The sequence below is a fragment of the Gouania willdenowi genome, chromosome 10, assembly GCF_900634775.1.
Source record: "Gouania willdenowi chromosome 10, fGouWil2.1, whole genome shotgun sequence".
NCBI lineage: Eukaryota > Metazoa > Chordata > Actinopteri > Blenniiformes > Gobiesocidae > Gouania > Gouania willdenowi.
In genome coordinates, this window is record NC_041053.1 from 12,507,185 (window position 1) to 12,534,315 (window position 27,131).

General features: G+C 38.5%; 1 protein-coding gene across 4 annotated transcripts; it reads right to left on the minus strand.

Moving 5' to 3' along the window:
• Positions 1 to 216: 216 nt before the first annotated feature.
• On the minus strand, positions 217 to 27,131 carry kdm2ab (lysine (K)-specific demethylase 2Ab). Of its 4 annotated transcripts, none has more exons than XM_028459750.1 (23): positions 26,899 to 27,131; positions 26,482 to 26,522; positions 21,013 to 21,151; positions 20,817 to 20,895; positions 20,631 to 20,677; positions 18,102 to 18,280; positions 17,539 to 17,645; positions 17,310 to 17,403; positions 16,005 to 16,158; positions 15,788 to 15,903; positions 14,936 to 15,062; positions 14,571 to 14,836; positions 13,133 to 13,210; positions 12,715 to 12,972; positions 12,502 to 12,630; positions 11,737 to 11,823; positions 11,392 to 11,613; positions 10,872 to 10,901; positions 6,182 to 7,218; positions 4,158 to 4,321; positions 3,121 to 3,267; positions 2,535 to 2,750; positions 217 to 1,238 (listed from the first exon to the last, which is right to left on the minus strand). In XM_028459750.1, exons 2-23 carry the CDS (start codon positions 26,515 to 26,517, stop codon positions 1,057 to 1,059), a joined length of 3,894 nt encoding a protein of 1,297 aa, XP_028315551.1. In that variant the 5' UTR covers positions 26,518 to 26,522; positions 26,899 to 27,131; the 3' UTR covers positions 217 to 1,056. The 4 variants fall into 4 exon arrangements, with proteins under 4 accessions (XP_028315551.1, XP_028315552.1, XP_028315554.1 ...); XM_028459751.1 differs by having other exon boundaries at positions 26,482 to 26,539; XM_028459753.1 differs by lacking the exon at positions 26,899 to 27,131 and adding an exon at positions 26,627 to 26,888.

The following is a 27,131-nucleotide window of genomic DNA, read 5'->3' on the forward strand; positions in this document are numbered from 1 at the left end:
ACTTGTGTTTATTTCGAAGGGAAGGAAATCTGGGAAAAACACCTTTTATTATAGTCACTACATGAGGGGAACAAAGAACCCAGAGAAAATAGCATCTCTACACTGAACGTGGCAATATTGGGTGGAAATGATATCATTTTTTGTCTTTTTCTTTAGTTATTTAATGAAAACAAAGAAGTGTATCAAAGAATGCAGGGAGTAGTTTAATCTAGAGGCTTTTTTTTTTTTTTTTTTTTTTACTCTAAAGGATTCTCTGTACAAAAATGAAAACAAAATGAGACGTTGGGAAATAATAGCACCTGAACAGTTGATTAGAAATGCACCTTTTAGCTGACACTTCCTTTTTGGAGCGAGATCCCGTTGCCATGGTGATTGCCAACTCGCACTCCTTTCTTTGTCCTGCACACTTTTTAGTCGTTCACGTACTTTAAGAACCTGGACGACTTGACTTTCAAAGCTAAAGTGTCCACCTGATAAACACAAGCTGTTCCAGTGGCTAATTTCTCTCATCTTTATATCAAAGTTATTCAACTTTGTCTATTTAAAAAAAATCTTAACACAAAAAAGCTGCTGTGCACAACGCATAAGTTAACATAAACCCCTCCCCCAACATTTTCTCCCTGACAAATCCGATCTGCTTGGAGCAAATAAATGAAGCTGAAGTGAAATGTTCCGTCACGGCCCAAGAGAACAAAGAGGAAAAATGTCAAGTCTTTGCTTTTCTCTTCCTCAGAGGCAGACGTTGAAAGTGGCGTCTGCTCAGAGAAAGAGGAAGTAGAGGACGTGTCTATCCACAGGATGAACCATCAAACACAGCTCATTAGAAGCCTGTGCTCTCTTTCTGTTGGCAAACGTGTGCTTTTTCAACACAATTTCAATTCCCCAAAAATACCCAAAGGAAAACAAAACAAATTGCTCCTGAGTCTCTTTACCGGTTCATGAAGAAATGAGGCATAGAAAATGTAGCTTTAGCTCCTTTCAGTTAAGATGCCACACCCACTTTAAGGTGACACGGGTGCATGTGAGTGCCTTTGAGTCTCCGTGTCATCATTGATCCTAGGATATCCTCTGGATCAGCGTTTCATCTGATAGGCAGTAGAGTGCGTTGACAGACAGCTCCGTGATGAAGGCCTCACACGCCTTACGTGACACGCCCTTACAGCCTCGCAGGTCCAGCACAGAGATGCACGACAAGCGACGCAGATACTTCAGACACGCGTCTGTCAGCTTACTGCAGCCTGGAACACACAGAACACATCCTCACAGTGTCAGCTACACCAGGGGTTCTCAACCTTGGGGTCACCAGAAGCCTTCAAAAAACTTGCCATATTTCTACCTATTTTGATTAAGTTTTCTTGCCATATTTTTGCTCCTTTTAATGCATTTTTGCTACATTACTCCCATTTCTGCCACTTCTCCACCTTTTCTGCACACTTTTTTCCCACTTTCAAGACATTTTCAGCACTTATAAACCCTTTCCCCACCTAATGTTACATATGTTGACCCATTATAGAACTGGGCGATATATATCGAGATTCAAGATATACTGAGTTTTCTATTTTGGCAAGACAGAAAATGACAATATCGCATATATCGATATATATTGTGTCTATTGTTTTGTATTCAAATACACATTTTAGGAGTCACTGCTTTCACTACATCTCAGGACAGCTTTTCCTAACCCAGAATTTCCCTTAAACAAGCCACACTACAGAACTCACTCACATGTGCTGTCCCTTATAGGAGAAAAAGCCAAAAGTGCCAAATATTGTGCAGCTGTAAATGTGCCTGTGTGGCATTTTTCATCAGCAAATTTAACCCAGAATTGTCTTTCTACTAAGATTTTATTGGGTTAAAAATGTTGAGGTTTGGTTCATATTGCCCAGCTTTAACCCATTATTGTCATGTTTAACAGCTTTTCACCATATTTAATGCTTATTTTTTTGCCAATTTAACCACATTCAAGATTTGTCATGCCCATTATTTGCCAGTTGAAACAAATTTTTCCAACTAATTGTTCCAATATTGACACTTTGAACCCTTTTTACCACTTTATCTGCCTGTTTTTGGCTCCTCTAATTTGCAACTTTTAACCAATTTCAGTGGTTTTTAAAATACCATTTCACCACCGTTTCCACCATTTTTGATCGCTTTTAACCCATTTTTATTTCTGTTTAAAACATGTATTTATATCTTTAAGATCACTATATACAATGGAGCAAATAATAATAAACTTCCTGGATAACAGTGGATATTATTCAGATGAATAAATAAATAAATGTGGTTATCACAGATTGATAGAACAATGGACCATCATTTTGCTAACTTTATGAAATGACCCCAAAAATATCTCCCCTTTATTCCTCCTTATAGATGACCCTGTCTCCACAGACATGAACATTGAAGAACAGTCATGTGTTTAACCACCTTCAGCTACAGTGGTGGTCCTTGGGTCTCTGGAACCTTTATTTTGGGGGTCGAGGGGCTTAAAAAGTAGAGAACCACCGAGCTACATGAGCTCCTCACTCTCTCACCTCCCAGGTTGAGCTCTGAAAGCGTGTTCCTGGTGGACGAGCCCACCGCTGTCAGCAGGTTGACGGAGTGGTCGTTAAGGCTGTTGCAGTGGGACAGATCCAGTTTGGTTAAATGTGGCATGTGACGGATCACCAGACGCAAAGTGGCATCGCTGATGTCCAGACCGGCGACTCTCAAACACCTCAAGGCACGCAACTGACTGCGATTGTCGCAACCTGCAATCAGAGAGTTGGAAGAAATGAAGAGATTTATTGAAAAGGCCTGAAACTTAGAACTTATGAGACTAAAATAACTTTGGGTCACTGCACGCATGGACAACAAAAAAGCTTTTGTGTGTCAGTAAGTGGTACCAGGCAGGGTTGGGGTCAATTACATTTTTCAATTACAATTACTGAGCCTGAAACAAATAACCTAATAAAAGTTAAATTTCCTCTTATATTAGCTTTCTGTTAGCATCTCATAAGATAACAGGTCCTAAATCAGCTGTAAAATACACTTTAAAAAAAGTTGTGTTCATTTTTGTTATCAAAATTGAATCAAATCAAATTAAAACAAAGTGATTTAAACACTCAAATGTTTCCTCACCAGGAGGGATGACTAGATCCCTGATCTGAGCGTCTTTGATGCCGTCTGCGTATCTCAGGTCCAGAGAGCGGAGCAGAGGACACCCAGAGGAGCACAGAGCTGATATTGATGACCAAGAACAACCTGCCACCATCAGATCCCTCAAACCTGCAGAACAAATAGATCCAGTGTGTGATACGGTCTAGACAACATGTGTTTCTCAAATGGGGGTACGTGAGAGAGGGAGAGCGAGAGAGCGCGAGAGCGAGAGAGAGAAATAAATAAACAAAGTGTCAGTATTGGTCCCACCCCAGGGGTGAAATGACTGAAAATGATAAATCAGTGTTTTCCAACCTTGGGGACGGAGCCCCATATGGGGTCACCTGGAGTTTAAATGGGGTTGCCTGAAATTTAGGGAAAATTAAAATAGATTTTTGAATTTAAAAAAAAATTAAAACAGACTAACAACTATTTCTATACTTTCACTTTGCAAGTCTAATTAAACTAAAATGCAGTAATATCTATATATATTAATCATGTTTGAGCTCAGATATATATATCTGAGTTCAAACATGATTAAAAACTAATTCTAGAGCAAAAATGTCTTTGGCGTCATCAGAAATCCTTGACATCAAAATGGGGTCATGACCAAAAAAGGTTGCAAACAACTGCACTAAATAGTGTTTCTTTCCACATATTTACAAAATGAGATTCTTTAAAAAGTGTGTTATAATAATAATAATAATACATCACTTTTATATGGCGCATTTTTGGGAACTCAAAGTCGTACAGAATTAAGGGATTATTCTTTCACTCCACACTTAGTGGTGGTAAGCTACTATTGTAGCCACACTGCTCTGGGACAGACTGATTCATTCATTTCATCATTATGCTCTATAGTTGTTTTTTCATAGAATTCTAAGCAAAATGTTGTAGTCTGACAAAGGGGGTACTTTGATTCAGAAATGGGAGTAGGGGTACTGGAGCCCAAAAAGTTAGAGAACCACTGGTCCAGACAACATGTGTGTTTTAAAGTGTGGGGGGGGGGGGGTTTGTACCAGGGAGTCGGCCGATGAGCCACGTCAGCTGTTTTTTGGAGATGTTGGTCCAAGAGAGGTCCAGAGTAACCGGCTGTCTCTTGATGATGCCTGTGAGCGCCTGAGGAGTGACGGTGCGCTTAACGCTCAGGTCGATCTGAGCCCAAAGCCTCTTGTCTAAACACCTGTGGACAAAAAGCCATGTGACTGCATTGGACCCGTAGAACCTTTCCAAATGTGCCCTTATATATACATATATATGCCTGCTTGTAACTCAACACAGGTTTATATACACACGCACACACATGCTCTTGATATGCATTTTATATTTCTGCAATGCTTTTATCCAGGGTTCAGGACATTTATAATTGTAATTGTGTAATAAATGTGATCATTATAGTTATGATTATAATTATACTTGTAATGGAAAAATGTTTCAGTTGTAGTAGTGATTTTAGTGCAACTGAGTTCAGGTAATTGACTTAGCAATTTGAATTGAAAAGAAATTCTATAAAAAAATTGTCATTTACAATCTATAAAAGCAAGGAACGTCTAAGTGTGTGTGTGTGTGTGTGTGCCTGACGCGGTATTTGATCGAGCTGAAACTTTAACAGCATGCGCGAGGCCCGAGTTTGAGCATCCATTATTTTGGACTTATATGGTGTTGAAAAACGTTTATTTTCAATTTATCTTGAACGCAAGTTAGACCGTACATTGGGGGGGGGGGGGTCTGGATATTCTCTGGCTCTGTTCTGTTAACACATGCCTGCAAAAGTCTGTGTAAACATGCACATTTCTCCATGAACACAGCATTATAAACGCTGATATTTTCACTACGTGTTCATAACCTAATGCACACCTTGGATGTACATGACGTGTTTGTGTGTAATTAATTTCTCCCACTGGGTTTTTTGAGTTTTTTTTTTTTTTTAGAGGGAGGGTCTAAGGACAGGGGATGACATTTATTATCCATTTAATTAGGTCCAGCAAACATGGTGCAAACTTTACTTATCAACCAGGGAAATCGTACACGCTATTTTACTTTGCACCCACAAATAAACCCCTTTATAACAGAGTACAGAGTATGTACAACTCTTTGTACATCCAACCTTCAAACACATACTATTTGGCCATAATTAACAACTCTACTTAAGCTCACACTATATGAATACATACTTCCGATGGGCACTGTACTATTTTAATTAAATGCAAAACTGGGGAACTACGTTACAGTTCTATTGCTTACACATACGTAGTTAATTATTAAAATGTGTTTAATACTCAAGTTTTCATACATCCGTCAATCCTTTCGAGGATCATTTTACCATTTTAAAATAATTTATATCGAGGGTTATTCTGACAAAATAAGGCTCAGACACCCACAATAAAAATATCAATAAAATTTTCATGGATGCATAATAGTAATTGAAAAAGTCTGCTATCATCACACTGCCTATTTTGAAAAAAATAAATTGAAATCGAGGGCTATACTGAGAGAAAAAAGGCTCACACGCCCACACCAAGAACATTTTCATTGATTACAAAGTTTAACAAGGTAACCAACAGATGAAAACAAATTCGATGATAAATAGTATTTTGTAGTGTAATTTACAGCTGAATTAAGTCATGGGTCCAAACTGACCCGCTATAAGAGATGCTAACAGAAAGCTAACACAAGTGGAAGGTTACGTTTCCTTGGGTTATTTCTTTTATTTTTTTCTTCTTGAAATCAGGCTCCGTAACTATGATTAATTGAATTTGAACTTTATTAATTGAGAACATAATTGTAATTGACTTTCAGGCGGAAAATAAATAATAATTGTAGTTTTAATTGCGATTGGTCACTGTTATCTTAATCAAATTGTAATTGAACATGAATAATTGAAGACAAAGTTGTAATTAAAAAATGTAATAGTTTGTATACACACATACACGTGCTCTTTGATATGTGTTTTATATTTCTGCATATCTTTCCTCACACTGCCTGTACTAACTGTACTTCCTGTGCATGTGTGTAAGTTTGTGTCGATTCTAAAAACTCTTACCATTTGTACCAGTTTTTGCACACGGCCATGCACACGCAGAGGTCTGCTCGACTCAAGTAGCGGAAGACGGACACCCACACCTCCCTGTCGCAGCCAAGCCCCCCCCCAGCCCCGTCCCTGTCTGCATCAGCCCCTCCCTCCTGCAGAGCAGACAGTGGGACACGCTGATGGGGCAGCTCAGGCGCAGAGGACGAGGACGCGCCGTTGGTGAGTTTTGCCGCCCTACTGAGGCTCAGTTTTTCTGGGTGGGGGGGGTGAGAGTAGGAGCTTCCACTGCGGGTGTGCGGGGGGGTGAACTTGTGCGAGCGCTGATCAGGAATACCGCTGAGGTTTCTGATGGGGGGTCTGGGAAGCACCTTGGCTCGCTGGTGGTTGGTGGCCATTTGAGGAGCAACGGCCTCTAGTTTGGGGACGATGGCTGATTGGTCCTGGGGGGCCCTGGTGGGCCTTTGTAGAGTCACTCTGTCCACTGGGGGAGCGTCGTGCTCCGTGGTGTCATCGGGGTCCTCCTCCACAGCGTTACTGTGAACGTCCATCTTTTCCTCTTTCAGCTGAGCCATGGGTCCTTTCCTCAGCTGTGGTTGGTTCTCCTTGTCTCCACCCCCTACGCCCACCCCCACTCCGTTCTGCCCTCCCTGCTGCTCCTCGTCATCCTTGTCGCTGTCGCTGCTGTTGCTGGTGCTGCTGCTAGAGCTGCTGCTGCTGCTGCTGCTACTGTCATCACTCTCCTCTTCCTTCAAGTCTTTATGGCTTTTTCCTCCAGTGATTCCTCTTCCTGCTCCGCCTCCTCGCAGCCGCACGCCTCGTCCTCGGACTCTGTGAGGTTCTCCTTTGGGTTCATGTAGTGGACCTGAGGACTGCTGCTGCTGCTGGAGGGACCCAGCTGATCCTGATCCTGGACTGCAGCGCAGAGATGAGCCATTGGGCCAGGAGGAGCCCCGCCCCCTACCCTGAGGTGATCGACTTGTTGAAGAGTGAAACCTGGCGAGCATTTTGGAGCTCAGAAGTCTGGAAGCACGATTAAGGGTCGACTGTTTCTGATGAGAAAAAAAATACAAGAAATCGTGTCAAAAGCTCTGTGCTTTAAAACTACCAAAAATTTCGTAAAATGATTAAAAGGTACCTGTAGTGAAAATGTATATAACAAAACATGTGTTTAATGTGTTACTAATAAACAACATACTGTATGTGAACCTTCTTATAAAAAAAAAGGAAATTTAAGGACTTTTTAGGACAATTTTATACCTTGGGGCATAAACTATGGAGAGACACTATTTTGGACAGGATATGAAGCACTTTTGTTGATTCCTGTTAGCTGTTGCTAGGCAACCAGCCAGTTGGTCTACAGTTTCTGAACAATAGAGTGTAAAGCAAATGGTTGCTATAACAAAGAGAGAAAAATCCTGCAGAAACAATTCTTTTGCGTCCCTAAGCTATAGGTGCGTTAGGATGGTGCAATACGATACGATATTATCGCGATATCATGATATATCGCGATATTCTACCCAGTTAATATCAAAATTAAGCGTAGAGATGAAAAATCAAGTTGCTGTATATGTTCATCAGAAGATATTGATCATTCAGAAGACAAGGTGAGTGAAAACTATTTGCTTCAAAACATCCTATTTATTATCTATTATTAGTATTTTTGCATTTTTACTAAAAAAAAGAAAATACAGTGTTACACACTGCCACCATAAAATAAAGTGCAACAAGTTTATTTTCACTGAACCTACTGTGTAGAAGTCTCAAAGTAACCATGACAACATAATGACAACATTGTAACAACTGTAAGTGAGAACATTAAGGATAAAGATTGGCACCCAAAAAAAATCACGATATATCGTAAAATCAATATTTTTTCACACCCCGACTCTAAGCCAAATAACGTCACTAACTGAGAGTTATCCTGACATTGGCTCCATAATATCGGTACAAGATACACACTTAAAACGTTTCAGTTCGGACAAAATTCGGTGATATGCAAAAATTATGGCTCTCCAAAGTTTATGCACAAAGGTGGAAAATCTTTCTAAAAAGTCCTTTTAATTTCTTTTTTAAAGCCACACCGCGGACTTTGTGACCTAAATAGTTGACACATGCGAGTTATTTTAAATGATTCCTCAGGCTAATATACAGCGCTTGCCAGTATCAATGCTCCGAGCAGAACTTCCCTCTTGAAATACCACCCATGTGAGTTTGGAAAAGACGGACGGTCGTTGGCCAGGTCATGTGACCTGGAGAATGTCTGGAGAACATTTCACTTTACGGCAGTCACGTGAAAACAAGCTCTGATATACTGATGGAGCTAGGGCTTTTGCTACTATTTTTCATTTTTTGGTCACTCCATCACTATCGCTCCACTGACGCGACGACCAGGAAACAGTGTTGTGTGTGTGTGTGTGTGTAGAAGCAGTGACAGAGGAGAGAGAGGTCTGATCGCTTCTTTTCCTTCTTCCCCGGCCGTATGTTTACAGCACTTATGATAGACAGCTCCGCTTTTAAGGTTTAAATGATCAACTTACAGAGTTACTAAAGGATGAGTTCACTCAGAATGTAGGCTTATTCAAGAAGCTACAACTTTAATTTTTCCCTGATAAATTGAGGAAGTGTAGAACAGCCCTCTGCTGCAGCCATTTGTATTGTAGCGGGAGGGAACGCAGCCTCGGCTTTACAGACAGTGAAGGACAGGAGAGTTGTTGCTAGTGTTGTGTTCAAGACCACACTATCCGAGACCAAGACTTGCCCGAGACCAGAATGCACCGAGACCAAGACAAGACCAAGACTTTCGGGAGCCGAGACCGAGTCAAGACCAAGACCGAGACAAGCTGAGACCGAGAGCGAGACCGAGACCATAAACATTTTCTTTTTCAATTTAAAAAAATATATTAAAAAATAAAATTATGACAAGGTTCGACAGTTAAATAACATTCTCTCTTTAATTTTAGTTTATTTTAAATAGATTTGACAGACAAAAAAGGTGCCTGCAAAAAATTTACTAAAATATTAAAACTACTACTGCTACTGATAAATTCACAATTATTCTACATATTTGAAAACAAGATTTTTATGTCAGCTGAATGTACAGTAAGTGTTTAAAAGCATTTCTGCCAAGAAATAATGATTCTCGATTCTGATTCTTTGAGTTGTGCAGGTCAACAGGTCACTATTATTATTATTATTCTAGATACAGTGGAAACAGAAACTATAAAAAATAATTATATTGTGAACCTGTTTACATTGTGGGGAACAAATTATATACATAAATGTAATTGGAGTCTAAAGACAAAAAAACACCACTTTAAAAATAAAATAGACTAATATAAGACCTCTTTACAGTTATTTGAGTCATTCTGCGCATGTGCAACTTGCGGCGATGACGCGCTGGTGACTACATAATCCAAGATGGCGGCGGCCCGGATTACAGCCGACACTTTGTAATAAAAGCCTTAAAAGACATGGATATAATGAAAAGAGTGGATGGACAGAGGCATAAACATGCAGACTTTCACACGGACACACGGACTTATTAAACACACACGGACCTCGGTAAACATGGTAAATGGAACATGCTTCACCGGCCGGCTGGCACTAGGACCCAGAGTTGGAGTAAATGCGTCCCCTGTACTGCATTCACAGGCTGTAATTTCATCAGTTTATCATTTTACCAGTTGTTAGAGCTACTGTCTTTACCAGGGAGATAATATTTATTACTGGTGATTAGTTCATATCTCCCTTGCGCTCCGTGGTCCAAACTGACACCGTAGCCAGACAGACACAGACAGACACACACACACACACACACACACACACACACACAGGTCACTCAGTCACATAAAGGAAGGTTGCGGTCATTATACGGGGTGGATTAAAGAATGAATAAAAGATCGTTTCATCCTGTTCTTCTCCGTGTTATCACATTATAAAAAAAAGTTTAAAAATAGCAGGAATTAGTGCTGGTCTCGAACGGTCTTGACGGAAAATCCCGAGTCCGGGCAGCCCGAGTCCGAGACAAGACCGAGTCAAAATGCTTCGGAGTCCGAGACGAGACCTTTAAAATTTGGTCTCCAGTCCGGTTCTCGACTACCACAACACTAGTTGTTGCTTGAAGTCGCTTAAAAAGTTCCAATTTTTCAACTTTGAACGACAAGGTTGCGCTTCACCTAGTCGCTCAAATCACTTAAGTCACGTCGCTTGAGGGGGGATAACTAGAGGTGTCGTCATTTACATTGAATGTAATCGAATCGCTTCAGTCACTTCAGTCACGTTCGGTGTGAACGCACCTCAGGCATTTCGCACAAGTGACAAATTCCTACTTACATAAAACTAACTTTACTTTTCTTTAATGAATGAATCGATGATCTCTCTTCAAACAACAGGTCAACTACTGTCTGCATACACAATCAAAAGACAAGGGAGGATGGCCCGACTGACTGACTGTTGATTTTTGAGACAGTGCTGCGGCGCTTGTGGCCACTAGGGGCGCTTGACGTGAAAGTTACAGGTCTAGCGCCCCTAGTGGCCAAAAGTTACAGTGTTGCTTTAATAAAAAGATTCACATATTTTGTATGTTAGTAATACATTAAACACATTTTTACTACAGGTACCATTTAATGGCAAATATTTTACTAACATTCACATCTGACCATAACATCTCAATGTTTGCATTCAGAAGAAATTCAAAGCTTACTGTTAGAAGTTTGCTCCGCTCCAGTCTAATCTGCATGTTACCATGAAAAAGAACAAGACCATTAAAAACCAAATACGCTCTACTTCAGCTACATTTGCACACATTCTGCATTAACTATAATGAGCTTTGCACAGTTTAAACTTGGGATGTTTCTATCATCGTTGTCGGTACCATGATATGGATCTCATTTTAAAGTTTGAGAATTTGCTGATCCTGCTTCTGCCTGAACTTATTAAATCATGAGTTAGTAGATATGTAAAAAGTTTTTTGGATTTTACAGAGAAAAAAGTAAACAATGGCACCACAGGATGTTAAAAAAGAAGCTGAAAGCTCCATTTTATTATTCCTTAAGGCTAAAGAGTTTTTGAATCCTTTTGAATGTTTTTTTTTTTTTTTAAACAAATTTCCCAATCGCAGATACTTGAAATTGTGTGAATATCAGCCCTGGTCTCATACAGCTGCTGTGATCAGGACATCCCAAATTAAAACTATGATATCCAAAAAGCACATTAAGCCCTACCTTCTTTTTAAGCCGGAGCTCCAGCTCACTCGCTCGTTTGCGGCTCTGTTGATGCTGCAGCAGCAGATTCTGAGATGGCGGCGGCGCTGTGGATCGACCCGGGGGCCTTGCGTGTCTCCTCTGTTGGCTGCCGTTGCTCATGCCTGGAGGATATGAGAGTTTGGAAGATGGTTGTGTGGTGGATGAAGGCTCGGAATCGCCACTTTCCTCGTCACTGGAAGACTGATGTGATGAAACAAAAATATTCATGTAAAAAAAAAAAAGAAAAGAAAAAAAGCTTGTAAAAAAGATGAGATGATTTTAAAACCTAGGCCTTTGTAAAACTAATAAATGTCATTTTAATACCTCTGAGTCGGAACTCTTTGCTTGGTAACATTTGGGACATTCCCAGCAGCTGGGCAATTCTTTGTTCATCTTTCCCTGACCAGGTTCCTGTGATAAAACAAAACAAAAAGCAAAGAGTTAAAGACGATACAAACCAACAATCACAAAAGACTAGTCTGCTACGTTGTTGCCATTTATACAAAAGACAAAGGCTGTGCTCGAAATGACACACTTTGAACTATACACTACAAACTCAATAATTATATACTGTCATACTGTCTACTATATACTATTAGTAAGGATTAGGATAATGACCATTCATACTGAAGTATACTTCCAGGTTTCCAAAAATGCATTTGGAACCTACAATGACAAAAACCAGAATCTCACTGAGGCCAAATATCTCCGTTGATTCTCAAACCTTTGAAAGTTCTGAAAGCATATATATAAGCGAGAAAGTGACCAAGTAGAATATTGACATGTGGTCATTTGATCCATAAAACTCCCGGAAACAAAGATTTTCAGAGAACCTCCACTGTGCTACTGACAAAGCATCCAGTTAACTTCAAAACAAGAGCCCTATTTACGAAAGCGTTAAAAAAAAACTAATGAAGACAAGAAGAAATGGGGCATGCCAACTAAAAATGGCCTCATATAGTATACATCCGGGTATTTCTCGCATACTCAATCTTTCCATACTATCTAATGTAAAAATGAGAATGTGGCGCGTTTACGTCACACTTAGTGTAAGTTAGTATGACATTTCGAACACGGCCAAACACTTGCCTTAATGCATTGACGATGTGCAATTTCTGAACAGATTACACACTCCATGAGGGCAAGTCTGCGCTTATTTGATCCATGCGACTCTCCCACTAAACATATGGCACAACGCGCCGTGTTCGGCAAGGCAGGCTAAAAAAAAAACAGGGGAAAGAAGAGAGAAAACCATAATTAATTTTTTTTTTTAAAAAACATTGAGATGGTTGATGATCTTACCAGCAGACACTGTCGCAGCATGCATCCTTTCTTCATTCGTCCAGTTCCACCAAACTTCCTCATGTCTTGGCAGGCGTGACACGTGCCACACTCCTTCCTGCGGCAGCCAGCGCAGCGCTTACACCGCACCCGCTTACGCCTCAGGGCAGAGATGGAACGTTTGCTCGGCATCTGACTGAGCGTTTTGGGAAGAGTCGGTGCCAAGCGAGGGCGATAAAGAGCCGGTGAAGGAGGAGAAGGAGGGCGATACCATGACGGCTGCGTCAGGAATGTCGGAAGGAAAAACAAGGTAGACATTTACTCACAGCTATGTTTTTTTTACTCCCAAACTCTTCCACAACCAGCTAAAAATTCACAATGTTAGAATGAGTGCTCTGTTAAAAAAAAAAAAAAAAGATCAAAATGATTCAGCTCTCACCCTTTTGGGCCAACTGACAATTGGTTCACCAGTGTATGAAAGTTTGAGGTCATCTTTGACACGCTCGCTCAAAGCAGCCTTGAAGAAAAAATAATGACAGAAAAGCAAAGTTAAGTGTTTTTAATGCCAGTGATAACCTTTGATAGCATATACAGACAAGGTAAAGAAAAAAACTAGTTAAACACTCATTGGCCTTCATTTATCAATCGTTCGTAGATTCACATCTGAGCGTATGACGGGCGTACAACCAAATTCACGCAACCATCGGTATTTATCAAATTTGATGTGAGCGTACGCTCCAATCAGATCTCACATCAGGTCTGAGCTCGTGTACGTACATTTTAGTGAGTGGATTTGTGGTGCAGCATAGCAAAATATGATGAAGTATTAAACAAACCTCAGCTGTCATGACACACATTCAGAACAGATTTAAACGGATAATTAAAACAAATTAAACAAAATGAAATGTTATCCCTTTATTTGTTTTCCTTTCACATTATACTGTATAACCCCGCTAACAAACTCTGCTACCATCCAAGCAGGAGCACATAGGTTCACCCGGTGCGCACACACACACACACAGGACGCAGCGCTGCTATGCGCCGTCTTTGAGAATGATGTCCTATTTCGTCAGTACAGCACATCTCTGTGGGCTGCACAGAATAAATAGGACCGCATTCATGCTTTTAAATGTAACATGTACCTTAAACACAGACAAGAAACAGTATTTCTCATTTTTAAGGCTTTTTAAAGGGTTTGGATCATTCATTTAATTTAATGTGATATTATATATATTTCCGTGTGTCTCTCCAGGATCTCTGTTGTGAAGTTGCTCTCAGCGCACACAGGGGGGCAGACATCACCTGCTCTGTAGCTGATCCTCTTTCATAGCGTTTAAATGAGCTCCTTTAAATCCAGTTTTCACACTTTAAAAAGCACATCTTTGTTTTGCTCCACCTCAGATGTGAGGATGCCAATATTGAAAATGTTCTCGTGTTTGACCTCAGTGGGCGGGCCTCAGAAACAGGAGGGCGTCACATGTTAATGACGATCGAATGTAGCCGTCGAATTTATCAACACCCGATCATTTGTACACTGGAATTGTTCAAATACTAATGTTTCATGAATCCTGTCGTTTGACCAAACGTGCACTCAGTTTGCACCTGTTTTCACGCAAGGTTGGGAAATGAGAGCCATTGAGTGTAAACCAGTCGCATCCAAACTTTCCTAAACAAACATAATTAGAGGTCTCTAGATAACTTAATGTTCTCGTCGATTCAGTTTGCAGTGAGTGAGCTTTCATTTCACATTCATTCAACATTGCAAATGATCAAATTCAGCATCACAAAGTGCCGACAGGGCACAATACTTGGTGAATAAAACACAGATCAATGCGAATATGTCAACAATGAGTTATAGACTATAATTAAATACCCACCTTCATGTCCAAAAGCAGGGTTGCTGCATCACCGATCCCCTCAGGGACACACTTCTTGTTGGCGGGCAGCTCCTCAAGTTTTCCTAGAAGGTTCCACAGGCCCTCCAGCTCGAAGGGGGTCAGGACATGTCGAGACAAGAGGACCTGGCCTGGCTCTTCTTCTTTTACAACATCATCTTCCTTGACTTCAACGTCTTTGATTTCAGGATCACTGTCTACTCCATTAGAGGACCCATCAGTTGTTTTGAGGACAGGCGGGGACAGACCTTTGACGAGTAAACAGACAGGAAATAATAAACTATTGCATTTATAATAAAACACAGAGCATCAGGTGAGACTCCACTCCTGAATTAACTAATACTTACCGAGGCCCAGAGAGTATTTTTGGAACTCAGGGGTGAGGTGGGAGATGTTGGTCAGACAATAAAGGTATCGCTCCAGGACATACCAACACATCTCATAATAAAACGGGTAGCGAAACTTTAGTGGAACCTACACAAGAAAACAAACAAAACATGTCAGAACTACAGAGTATTTATTGATCATATCAACCAAAAGCCGGTCAAGAATGATCTCAGCTGGAGAACAGCACAATCAATTGAAAATGAGAAAATTAAGGACTATGAAGTATTAAGTATTTACGTGTGTGCATAGGTGAAATATAAATAAAGCAGATCATATTCAAACCGTAAAATGTACATTTGTAAACTGAAATAGACATTACAGTCACTTCAGAAATTTGCAATGTTGCAAAAGCAACTAAGAGCAAATTCAACCAAATGATAAAGTATTTTAGTATATCAGTCCTTGCAGAATCCTCACTTAAATTTTCCTGATTTCAGGAATTTGGGGAATAATTTGAGGAAAATTTGCCAGATTTTCAAAAAATTGAGAGTTCTTACAACAATTTGAGATTAAAAATGACTGCAATCATCTGATATAAAAACTGGAAAACTGAGCTCTGCAAATATTGTGGATTTTGTATTTGGAGGGGCTGAGATACCTACAACTGAACTAGTTGGTAATTTACAAATGTTTAATGTTTTTTCTATCATTTTTACTTTCTCGAGTGGGCCAAATTGAATGCTCTAAAGGGCCAGATTTGGCCCCCGGGCTTTGAGTTTGACACATGTAGTCCAAAGACTGTATTTTAGAAAGATGTTTTCTTTAACCCCAACTCTTTAAAGTATATTACTGTGAAAAATACTCATACTCACCCGTGTGCGATCCTCGATTGTGTAGATATTGAGCTGCATGGGAATGTTAAAACTGTGGAGAAAATTGCCCCCAAACACCAAAGTGTCCTCTGGTGTGTACACAGCATGAATCCACCCTACAACAACAACACCACCACCACCACACAGGACACATGTCTTAAGTTAGATTTAAGAGCGTAAATGAGAAATGCACGGCTCTAGTATTTAAGTGTAACACCTGACGGGATGATGAAGGTGTTGCCTTTCTTGAGCTCTATCCTCTGACAGTCGTGACATTTGTCTCCAAGGAAGATGTCTCCCTGCTTCCCTGATAAAACCCAGTTCTCGTACATCTCCAGGTTCTGTGGCGTGGGAGGAATCAACCAGAAGACCTGCAGGAGAAAGGAAACGCATCATCTCAATACAAATCATTGAGAACACAAACACCGACCGAAATGGGATTTTTTAGGGCCGAATTAGATATAGATATTGGGGGGGGGGGGGTTTAAAAAGCCGATATCCGACATATCAGTCGACTCGAAAGTTGAAATATCGGCAGTTTATGAAACAAGAATATAAATATATAAAGAATATTTACTCTACATGAACACAAAATATTATATTACCAAAATATGATTCAAGACAAAGAAGCATAACACTACTATAACTCCAGCAAGTTCATTTTGTCTTCTTTTTTGAAATACTATGTTATGGTTTCATTTATTCAGGAATAATAATAATAAAGATGCTTCGACTACCGACTGTCAGTCTTCCTGCTGATGCTGATGTCAAAACATGTCAGAAGATCAAAGCAAATTTCCTGAAAAAATAGCTACTAAATAAAATAAGGAACTTTAATTAGTAACACTTAACATAAGGAGTGTAAAGTTTGTAAAAGCAAATTTTCCAGGACTGTATTTCCAGAATACAATGAAAAAAAAAAAAATCAAAATCAAAAAATAAAGTTCCTCAAATCTCAAACTGTAAACATGTATAAACCAAAAAAGGCTAAATTTAACTGTAAACAATGAACTAGTGCACTCCCCACAGTGCTGTCATTTTGTAATCATACTGCCCATTCAAAAGTGGCAGCAAAGAGCCACAGAATCTTGCAAAAAGTTGATATATTAATTACATATTGGAACCCAACCAATTAATCGACCAGGCTATTGACCAATGTTGATAGCCTGGTCGAGAGCCAATTAATCAGTCCGGCTCTAGAACACAGAGTTGCCCTTCTTGGGTTTAATTCAAAGCAATCAATTTAGAAAAACCTTATTGATGTGATCAAATGTTATTTCAAAGTGGAAAAAACTGCCAGTTTTAAGAGGTTAGTTACATCTAAGCTCATGATGACTCTGCCAATGGACCAAAAGATATCTAAAATAGTGTGACGCACAGATGAACTGATCAGATGAATCAGGTTTGTATTTATATAATGTGAACATCACACAAAGAAATGTTTAAAAGGCTTTGTTTATCAGTGAAACAGGCCAAAACTTCCAAACGTACAGTTGTAAAGTGGAGCGATCTTGACACTGACCTTTCCTCCCCACAGCACATGATACCACACTGATGTACCCCCAAAGTCAATGTGGAAATCTGTGAAGCAGCCCTGAACACTCATGAGACAGTATCTAAGAAAGAGGTAAGAGCACAGAGTTTACACCACTCAAAGGGAAATCAAAGAAACTGATATAAAGAGATACAACGCAAGTAAAAGAATATGTTGTTTTGAATGGATAAAAATCTAAAGCTGTCGATTCACTCACTTTTGTACTTTTGGATAATGCATATCTACAATTGCATTAGTGGAGTCTCTCTGTCTCTCCTTGAGATGGCGAGGCCACATGTTGTCCACCCAGTCAATGAGATCCACCTACACAATGTAAATGACAAACATTAGGACAGAATTACAATAAAACTATTAAAAACATTTAAAAAAAAAAGAACACTATATAAAGAATTCATTAAAAAAATAGAACTATAAAAACTGAAAATAAATATAAAAATAAACTCATTAACATGATCAGAGTGTAAAAAAATATTCTATAAATAAACTAGAGTAACATAAGAGGTACATGGAAAATATTAAATGGTGTAACTAGAAATAAAAATAATGAAAACCAATACCCCCCATAATTTATGGAAAACAACAGTATGATTAAGAATAGGGAGGAGATAGTAAATAGATTCAATCATTATTTTATAAATATTGGACCAAAGCTTGCAGTAGAAATAAAGGTAGAAAAGATGAAAATAGATGCAGCAGATTACCTTAACTTAAATTCAAATAATCAGTGCTGCAAGCGTGACATTAGGGGCTTTTTCTCACCGAGGCCGGCCTCTTCACCAGATTCTCCAGCCTGGTGTGACTGAACTCCAGACTGATTACATTGTAGAGTTTTTCTCTCTCCGATGGCGGCGTCTCATAGTAACGTCCCCACTGAGCCATTGACATCTCAATGCCTCTCTGAGTTTTCACATCCATGACGTCTACAATACGACGACTCCCTGATGGTGAAACCACAAAATTAAACAAAATCACCACCATATAAACTACCTAGATATACGTAGCAATCTCTCCTCAATAACCTGCTGGACTATTTACTGAAACTACTACAGTGTTTTAATAGAAGATTAAAGGGATCCTCCAGTGTTTGGCCTAAAATCTTTAAAATGTACTTATTAGAAGATCTCTGCCTCACAAAACACATTATTTTGTACCATATTTGTTTAATTTACTTTTAAAAATAGGACTACTTTACAGTTCTAGAGCCTGTAATCCACCATCTTGAATCACGTGATTGGTGATGTTGCACGTCCCCACTGCCTGTAAACATCCCATTGTTTCCTATTAGAGTGAAACTTACAGCCTCCTTTTCAGATCATTTTTCACCTTCAAAATACCAATTTGTGCTGCTTTTGGTTGCTCTAAATAACCAGGTAAAGTTAAAGATGTCAATGTAAACCTCTTTTGTTTACAGAAAGAATAAAAACAGCTGACCCCCAAAAAAGAATCTGACTGCAGGGGCCAACAGTTCCAACTCTGTGGTTAGGTAGTAGACAATGTAGACCTTTATGTCCCCTTAAACAGTGCACAACCAACGCTCTGATGGCTGAAGTTAGTGAGTAATCACGGACTGTGAAGAGACACAAACCCTGAGGATAGAAGTCTTTTTTGGTGGGAGTCCTTCAACTGTCTGTCATTTACTGCTTCATTGTCCACTACTAAACCAGAGTTGGAACTGTCGCCCCCTACGGTCAGATTTTTTTCCGGATCAACTGTTTATATTCTTTTGGTAAAGTAAGTAATTTATTTATAAAACGCTTTTCGCAGATAAAATCACAAAGTGCTGTACAGAGCTGTGGAGAATTTAATAAAAGTGCAACATCATAATAGCATAATAAAACATGGAAACATGGGTGCATATACATAATAGGAGAAGCATCATAAAAGGATAATAAAAATGTTAAATCCAGTAACAGTTAACTAAAAACTTTCCTGAAGAGCAAAGTCTTCAATAGTTTTTTAAAAGTGTCCACACAGTTGAGCTTCTGGAAAGACTGGTGCAAATTATTCCAGAGTCTGGGGGCCATTAATTGATTTTACTGATGATTTTAATTGATTTTACTGATGATTTTAAATGTTCTTATTGATTTTAAACAATTGAATGTTTTATCATGTAAAGCACATTGAGTTGCCTTGAGTATGAAATGCGCTATACAAATAAATTTGCCTTGCCTTGCCTTGCCATTGCTTGGAACGCCAAATCTCCTCGGGTTTTAAATTTAGTTTTTGGGATCTTTAGAAGACCCTGTCCTGAAGTGTGGGGGCACAACAAGTCCGAGATATATTGAGGGGCCTGGCCATGTAACGCTCGGAAAGTAAGAACTAAGATTTTATAGTCTATTCAAAACTTGACTGCAAGCCAGTGCAGAGTAGAAAGAATGGGGGTGATGTGGGATGTTCTGGAAGCACCAGTTAAACAAGAGGTTTACAATGGCATCTTTAACATTTCCTGATTATTTAGAGCAAACAAAAGCAGCACAGGTTGGCATTTTGACTGAAAAAATCTACTAAATAATCTAAAAACCAGGTTGAATGCTTCACTCCAATAGAAAGCAATGGGATGTTTACAGACAGTGGGGACGTGTGACATCATCAGTCACATGATTTCAAAATGGTGGAACACAGGCTCTAAATCTGTAAAGCAATTAAATGAATATGGTGCATAATAATGCATTTTTTTTTAATAGATCTACTATTCTGCTTTGAAATCCAGTACCCAAAATACAACAGATATTTAAAAATGATTGAAAACCTCGTCTGATAAAAGGCGGTCCATCAGCCTTTTACAATCTCATAAGGAAAACCAATGCCTCTAACCTCCATGGCCTTAAAATTGCCTGGGAGAGGGATATGGGAGAAGATATTGAACTGGAGCAATGGCAAAAAAAAATGATCTCTATTTCTAAGTGTCACGTCACCTTTAAGAAGATGTTGTTTTATGTATCTGTCTACACTTATAATGTCACTGTTGTTGTGCCATATTTATTTAGTTAGTTAGATTTAAGTGTTTTGTCTGGGTTTGGAGAAGTGTGGCATGGGGTGGGGGGTGGGCAGAACGTAGAGAACTTGGGTATAAAAAAATATATATGTGTGTTGTAGACCATGTGACATGTATTGTGAATATTTCTGCTTGACATGAGCACAAAAAGCAATAAAAAAAGAATAGATCTTCTAATAAGTACATTTCAAAGGTTTAGGTTAAACTTGTAGACCCATTGAAGGATCCCTTTAAAGTTTAGCCATTGAACACTTGATAAAGTGCATATGAGAAGAAATAAAAGAGGAACTTACCAACAAACAATTTGACATCACTCACACTGAAATCAGAGTCTGGCATTCTGAAAGAAAATACATTTACATTTGTTTTTAAAACTGATCGTAAACAATAACTCCTCAAGGTTTGCAGCAGTATCCTCTGGGTCTTACAAAAGAGAGCAGAATAATACATTCTGTGTGGGTATATAAAATATAACCTACTGTAGTCCAAGGCCTTCAGCTTTGTCAAAAATAATGGGGTCTCTGAGCCCTCCTCTTTGGATGTACTCAAAAGTAAAATCTGAATGAAAAATAATAATTAAAAAAATGTATTAAAAAGAGATTGATACCATTAAAAAGTACAGTACATGGATAGCTTTGGCGTGTTTTTTCTGCGGACAGGTTTTAAACGTCTCACCCTTGCCTTCCATGTGTGTGACCAGGTCGGAGCCGAACCTCGCGCTGACCAACTTTTCATCCAGGTTAAACGTTCGCTTTCCCTCAATTTCGTCGTCCGAGATGCCGTCGTCTTGGTAGCGACGCCGCGTACCTGTACGCTGAAAAGATAAATAAAGGCATGTTTAATGGAAAACACTAAAAGATGCCTTGTAGATTAAATAACTGAATAACTGGCAGCAAACTCAGAAAAAGAGCACTGAGCCGACAATAATACTGCAACAGAAAACAGGTGACCATCTTTTCATAACACATTTTTGCATTTCTACATTCTATTTACTAATGTTGATACTATAGCTGTCAAAGTTATCACGTTGAGGCACCAATAAAAAAATCTAATGCGCATTAATCCCATTGTTTTTAAGGCATCCGTGGTTCATCAGAGGTTAATTTGCACCTTTGTCGAGCTTGGTGCCACCTTAAACGATGACGCATTATTAGAAGTTGAGGGCCGAACATGTCTTTAAAACTTGTTGAAGGCTAAAAGCTAACGTCATCACGTTGAACAAAACATTAGCATAAAACTAATGTTACTGTATTAATTCGTCCCGACTTGTGAAACGACATATTTTAAATTATATTTGACGTGTTCATAGACAAAGTTGGTCCCATTAGACAGTAATGTAACTATTGTGATTGTGTATAATGAGGTGATACACCAAAATATTCAGTTAGTGCTGCTCCCAGTACAAGCCTGATCTGGTTTAATTATAGGAATTTAGAGTGATACTTAGCAACCATGACTTTATGTAGATATAAAATAAACAAGATTTAGCAGCAGTGGTTTATATTGTAAATGGTAAAAACTCTATTGTGGTTGTTTTTGGTTTTCATGTGCTGGTTTTTTTTATTTTAACAATGTGATTATAAATGAGGGGAAAAAACACTTATTTTATTCTCTATACATCTTATTTAAATTTCTTTAGAAACTGCAGGTTAATTAAGCTTCTATTATACTTTTGTTTGCAATGCTGTTTAAGGTTTTGTTATGTGTAATATTTAGAGGCTGTTAAGAACTAAAGAATCCATGTATTTGTCTTCTTTCTGTAATAACTACCGTAACACTTACAAACTTCTGTTAAAAAGAAAGGCTGTGCTTCTCATTTATATGCGTTTTTAGAAGCTACTGTGCATTTCAATCTGTAACTACATTTTTCTCCATGACCCCTAATGATTTTTAAAATGTCCTCATTTTTTAGGCTACGGGGGCCAAAATTGCCCCCCAACATTTTTTTAATTTCCTACCCTGAGCCTGACCTATGATCTCAGTCATTAGCAGCAGAGCTTTTTACTGCTGTATGATCCTTATATAATATAGTAAGCACACTTGCCACAGACAGTACAGAAATATGAAGCAGTAAAGAGGCTTCTACCTTTTCACCTCGTTCCCTGCACTGCTCTCAGTCTGTCCCCATGTTTCTGCAGAACAGCATGTTTGACACCGCCTTAGCTAAATGAATGCTCTGCTGTTAGCTGGTTGATAACAGTAAGTAGTGTTGCTCACTCCTAGGGGAAATCTAGTTTAGCACTGACCTACCAAATAAAAGATATCTGCTTCCTTGTAAAGGAAATATTCAATCAAATGAACCACTTAGAACAAATACTGAACCTATGATGTTGTTTAGCACTATACATTTGCTGGAACAGAGTTGCTCAATGCTTATACTGTACATTCATTGTATAATGCAAATTAGGGCTAGGCAAAAAATCGATTTAATCGATTAATTGAATTTGTAGATAAAAATTATTTTTATTTTGTAAATTTGAGTTTAAAAAAAATTGTTTTCATTTTTCTTTTTTAATGTATTTTTTTCCTGTCTTTTTTGCATTTCGTCCTTGTGGGTTACCGTAGCGCGATGTGAGCCCGCCCCCTCTTTGTTTACATTTGTTTACCCATTGAGTAGGCTATATGTGTGTCACAGGCATGTTTAATGTTTTATTCACTCTATGCTGAGATGCTATGGGAAGAGTTTATTTTTTTTTTATTATTGTAATGTTATTAGGGCTAGAGCTGGGCGATATATCGAATATACTCGATATATCGCAGCTTGTAGTCTGTGCGGTGTTGAAAATGACCATACCGTTAAACTCGCGGACTTTTTTTTTTTATGAAATGTCATCTTAATGACAACATGCACAAAAGGGCACTATTTGTTTTAAAATATTGTAGTGGCATTATGTACAAAAAGTGCACTTTAATTTTGTGTTTTGAAATGCCATGTGAGTTGCATCCTGCACTAATGTCTTGTTTTGAAATGTCTCTGTGACAATTTTGCACAGAACGTGCACTTTCTGTTGACAATTTTATGTTTGAGCCACTCACTGTTTAATAAATACAGTTATGTCAACTTTGACTTAGTTGTGATATCCCCTTTTTTGCATGAAAGTTTAAAATTGGCATATATTAATGCAGTATGATCAAGAATGTTTTAATGTAGACATATAGAATCATCATACTGGTGTGATTTTGTGCATCAAAGTGTTAATTCAAGGGTAATGCAAAATATCGAGATATATATCGTGTATCGTGACATGGCCTAAAAATATCACGGTATTTATAAAAGGCCATATCGCCCAGCCCTAAATGTTATGTTATAAAAATATGTAGTTATCTGATTTCTTAATCTTTATGCTACTGTGAAGTTACTGTTACATTTTTGCTAAAACCTGGGATAAAGCTTGAAATTGTTGAATGACAGAACCTCATTTACTGTTTATTTTGGGATTGTTCTATGCATTTTAACTCTTGAGGAACATCACAGCAATAAAGTTGCACTTTTGTCAATATATATGATGCCTGCAGTTCTTTTTAAGTGCATTAAAAAAAAAATCAAATCGTAACTCAAATTTTTCTTTAAAAAAAAAAAAAAAATGGAGATTTTTTTTTTTATATAGGCCAAATCGCCCAGCCCAACTTTCATGTGATAATGCATTAACAATTAACAGCTAAAGAGTTAACACATCAACAGTCTGCAGTTGTCTACCTGCATTCCTTTTTTCCTGCTTTTGCTACAGCGTTACATTAGGCCTGAATTATGGATTTTAATTCTGCATATTTGTGAAAAAATGTTTCTTAATTGTGATGTAAGTTGCTGTGCATGGGTTCTCCATGTTAGCGATTCATCAGATGAAGCAAACTTCACCATTTTTATGTGAGCGAGCACGCATCCAGCTTAGAAACACCTGGTTTAAGTTCACGTGTTGATAACCAGCTTCAGAGTTCAGATGCTCTGGAGAATGTTTGGATACATATATACTAGGGGTGTTGAAAAAAAATCGATTCAGTGATATATCGCGATATGTCGTGCAATTCTCGATCGATTCAAATCGCATGGATATCTTTTTTTTAACCTTTATTTAACCAGGAAAGTCTTTTCCACTGCAGGAGACATTGTAACTGCACAAATAAGTGCTCTGCAACCTGGGCATGTTGACCAGCTTGTGTTTTTTCAATAAAATCTAAAAAGAAAGTATTAACTTTCTGCATTTATTTGTTGTTCTAGGCATATACCTCAGTTAAGTTGCACTAAAGTCAAAGTTGGGTAAAAAGCCACAGGCAGATTATATGTTATGTTTATGTGTGTAAAATATGTCAATAAAATATGTCACACAACGTTCTCATAAAAATGTACACATTTAAAGATTAGTTGTTTCTGAAGTCATATATTAAAAAAATAAAATAAAAAAATCGCAATAATCGCCTTATACTTCAATATCGTATCGTGAGCTATGTATCAGGATACAAATTGTATCGCCAGATGTCAGGCAATACACACCCCTAATATATACTATTATAAAGATCAATAATTTACATAAATATATTTGTATTATTCATTATCTGACACTTCACTGGCCTTGCTATGTATCATTATAATGTACTTTATGGCTGTATACTTTTTTTTTTTTTTTTTTTTTTTACCCAATTCATTTTCTTATGATTTTTTTCTTACTTAAGAACAAATAGTCTTTCCATTTTCAACAATTGTGATCACAATATGGATTTCAAGTTGAAAAAGCAATGACGTAAAATTTTAACATGAACGTAGGAATCTAAAAACCATCAACTACATTTTAAAAATGTGTTTCAAACACTACAGGGTTTAACTACCAACGTTGAATTATCGGGAAAACAGACTATAAACACATCTCTCAAAAAACAAGATATGATTTTAAAAAATAACTAAACAAGGAGTGTCTTTGTGCAGATTAGTCTGCCTTCAACCAAATCAGCTTACCAATGGAAAACAAACAATTGGGGTTAATCCTGTGCACAGTGCTGCACACTGCCCCCCGCCCCCCAATTCGTCTCCCCCTCCTGCCTTTAACCTTATGCAGCCAGCATTGCTCGGCCAGACAGATGGATCCTAGCTTCCCCACCCCCATCCATTCACTAAAAATGTAGCATTACATAAACCAATATTCCTTAGTCTAGCAACAATAAAGTGGCAGTGTTCACAATAACATGTAGACAAGCTGAATTATTAGTATCGTGACATAATACTTGTGACCATGTGTGGGCGTCAAATGAAGAGGAAAAATACATTTCTTTCAATCAATATTTTTTTTTATTGTTTTTAGCCAGTTACTTGTTATTTATCATTTATTATTAAATCTTTAGATGACAAAAAAGGTCAAATCTCTTTTATCAAGATAACAATAAACTTAGGTTATTTTATTAATAATGATACACACAATATTACATATTCATACATGATATTTATTCTCAGCATTTGACCCAAACCTCAAGGAAAGCGGGCAGCCACAATACACTTCCTGCTGCTAACGTACATATAAAAATGAAGCATCTGCATCAGTCATGGGCCAATATTTTTGGGGTGGGTGTCTGAGGATATACCCCTCGATTTAATTGTTTTTGTTAATGGTAAACTGCGGGAAAGCTTGATATGACACATATTTGAATAATTGTTAACTACATACAGTATGTGTAGAACTGTACCATGGTCCCCCAGTTTTGCGTTAAATTATAACTGACAACATTTTGTAGAATTTCCATGGCAATTACAATTACAAAGTCAATTATCTCTACTCAATTGCAATTTCATTATGATTTCGAAAGCAACAGATTTTTAAAATTACATTTACAATTATAGTTATGCTATGTTTGTAATGAATGATCAATTACACAAATACAATTATAATTGACCCAAACCCTGCAGACAGTGGACTTGACCCTTTGTTGAACCCAGAGCCTTCAGACTGCTTCATTGTTTGTAAAAGAGTCGTAAAGTGGACAGAAACAGAGCAAAGCGGGCCTTAGCCAACCATCACTACCACTCACACAGGATAATCTCACATTTACATTACTGAAGTCTGCTTAAAACCCACATGGTGGGCACTGTGTCATGTTAGCCGCTTTGTAAACACAGAACAGGTGACCCGGGTAGGGTACACAGCTGGAGCAGTAACTTACCAGGCGTTTGCTGTACCGAGTGTGAGGATCCTCCATGATCTCTGAAACACACACAAGTCTGTAAGATACACAAAACAAACAGTTTATCAGACGACACATTAAACGTGCGGGGGCAATTGTGCATTCAAAACGAAGAAATACACACTTTAAATGGAAGTAATGTAGGTAGAATTGTTAGCCTGTGAAGCTAACGTTAGCTGGAGGGCTAACGTTAGCATCACAAAGACATTTACGCTAATTTGCGGAGCTTCAGCAAAAAGACAAGCGACCACAAGCACAGACACGTCTCACTGTGAGTGTGTTTTCCTGACTGTGTTTTTCAGCAGCTTCTTCACCGAGCCTGAAGTCGTTCTATTTCCAGTCCGAGTGTCACTGGGAGCTAACATTAGCCTGTGAGCAGAGCTGGTTTATCGTTACCTGTGCGTTAAACTCCACGGACACGTCACGGTGACTGCTGCGACTACACCGTCCTCCGCCGCGCTGTCAGCGGCTCGCTCATGGTGTATACGGTGCTGGCTGTGACCCAAGCAGTGCTTGTGATGTTGCGATAAAGTTACAGCTATTCGACGGACCGAGCCGCCATTTTCAGCTGGTCGGAAAACACACACAGCCTACAAACACACACAAAGCCTCAGGACCCGCCCCCTTCA

What these genes read in the sequence shown, in the direction of transcription:
- kdm2ab (XM_028459750.1), bottom strand. Translation starts at nt 26,517, where the DNA reads ATGGAGGATCCTCACACTCGGTACAGCAAACGCCTG. An exon ending in TGATGTCAAATTGTTTGTTG is followed by an intron (nt 18,281 to 20,630) that starts GTAAGTTCCTCT and finishes TTTCACCATCAG; the next exon opens with GGAGTCGTCGTATTGTAGAC. An exon ending in TGCTGCGACAGTGTCTGCTG is followed by an intron (nt 12,631 to 12,714) that starts GTAAGATCATCA and finishes TTTTTTTTTTAG; the next exon opens with CCTGCCTTGCCGAACACGGC.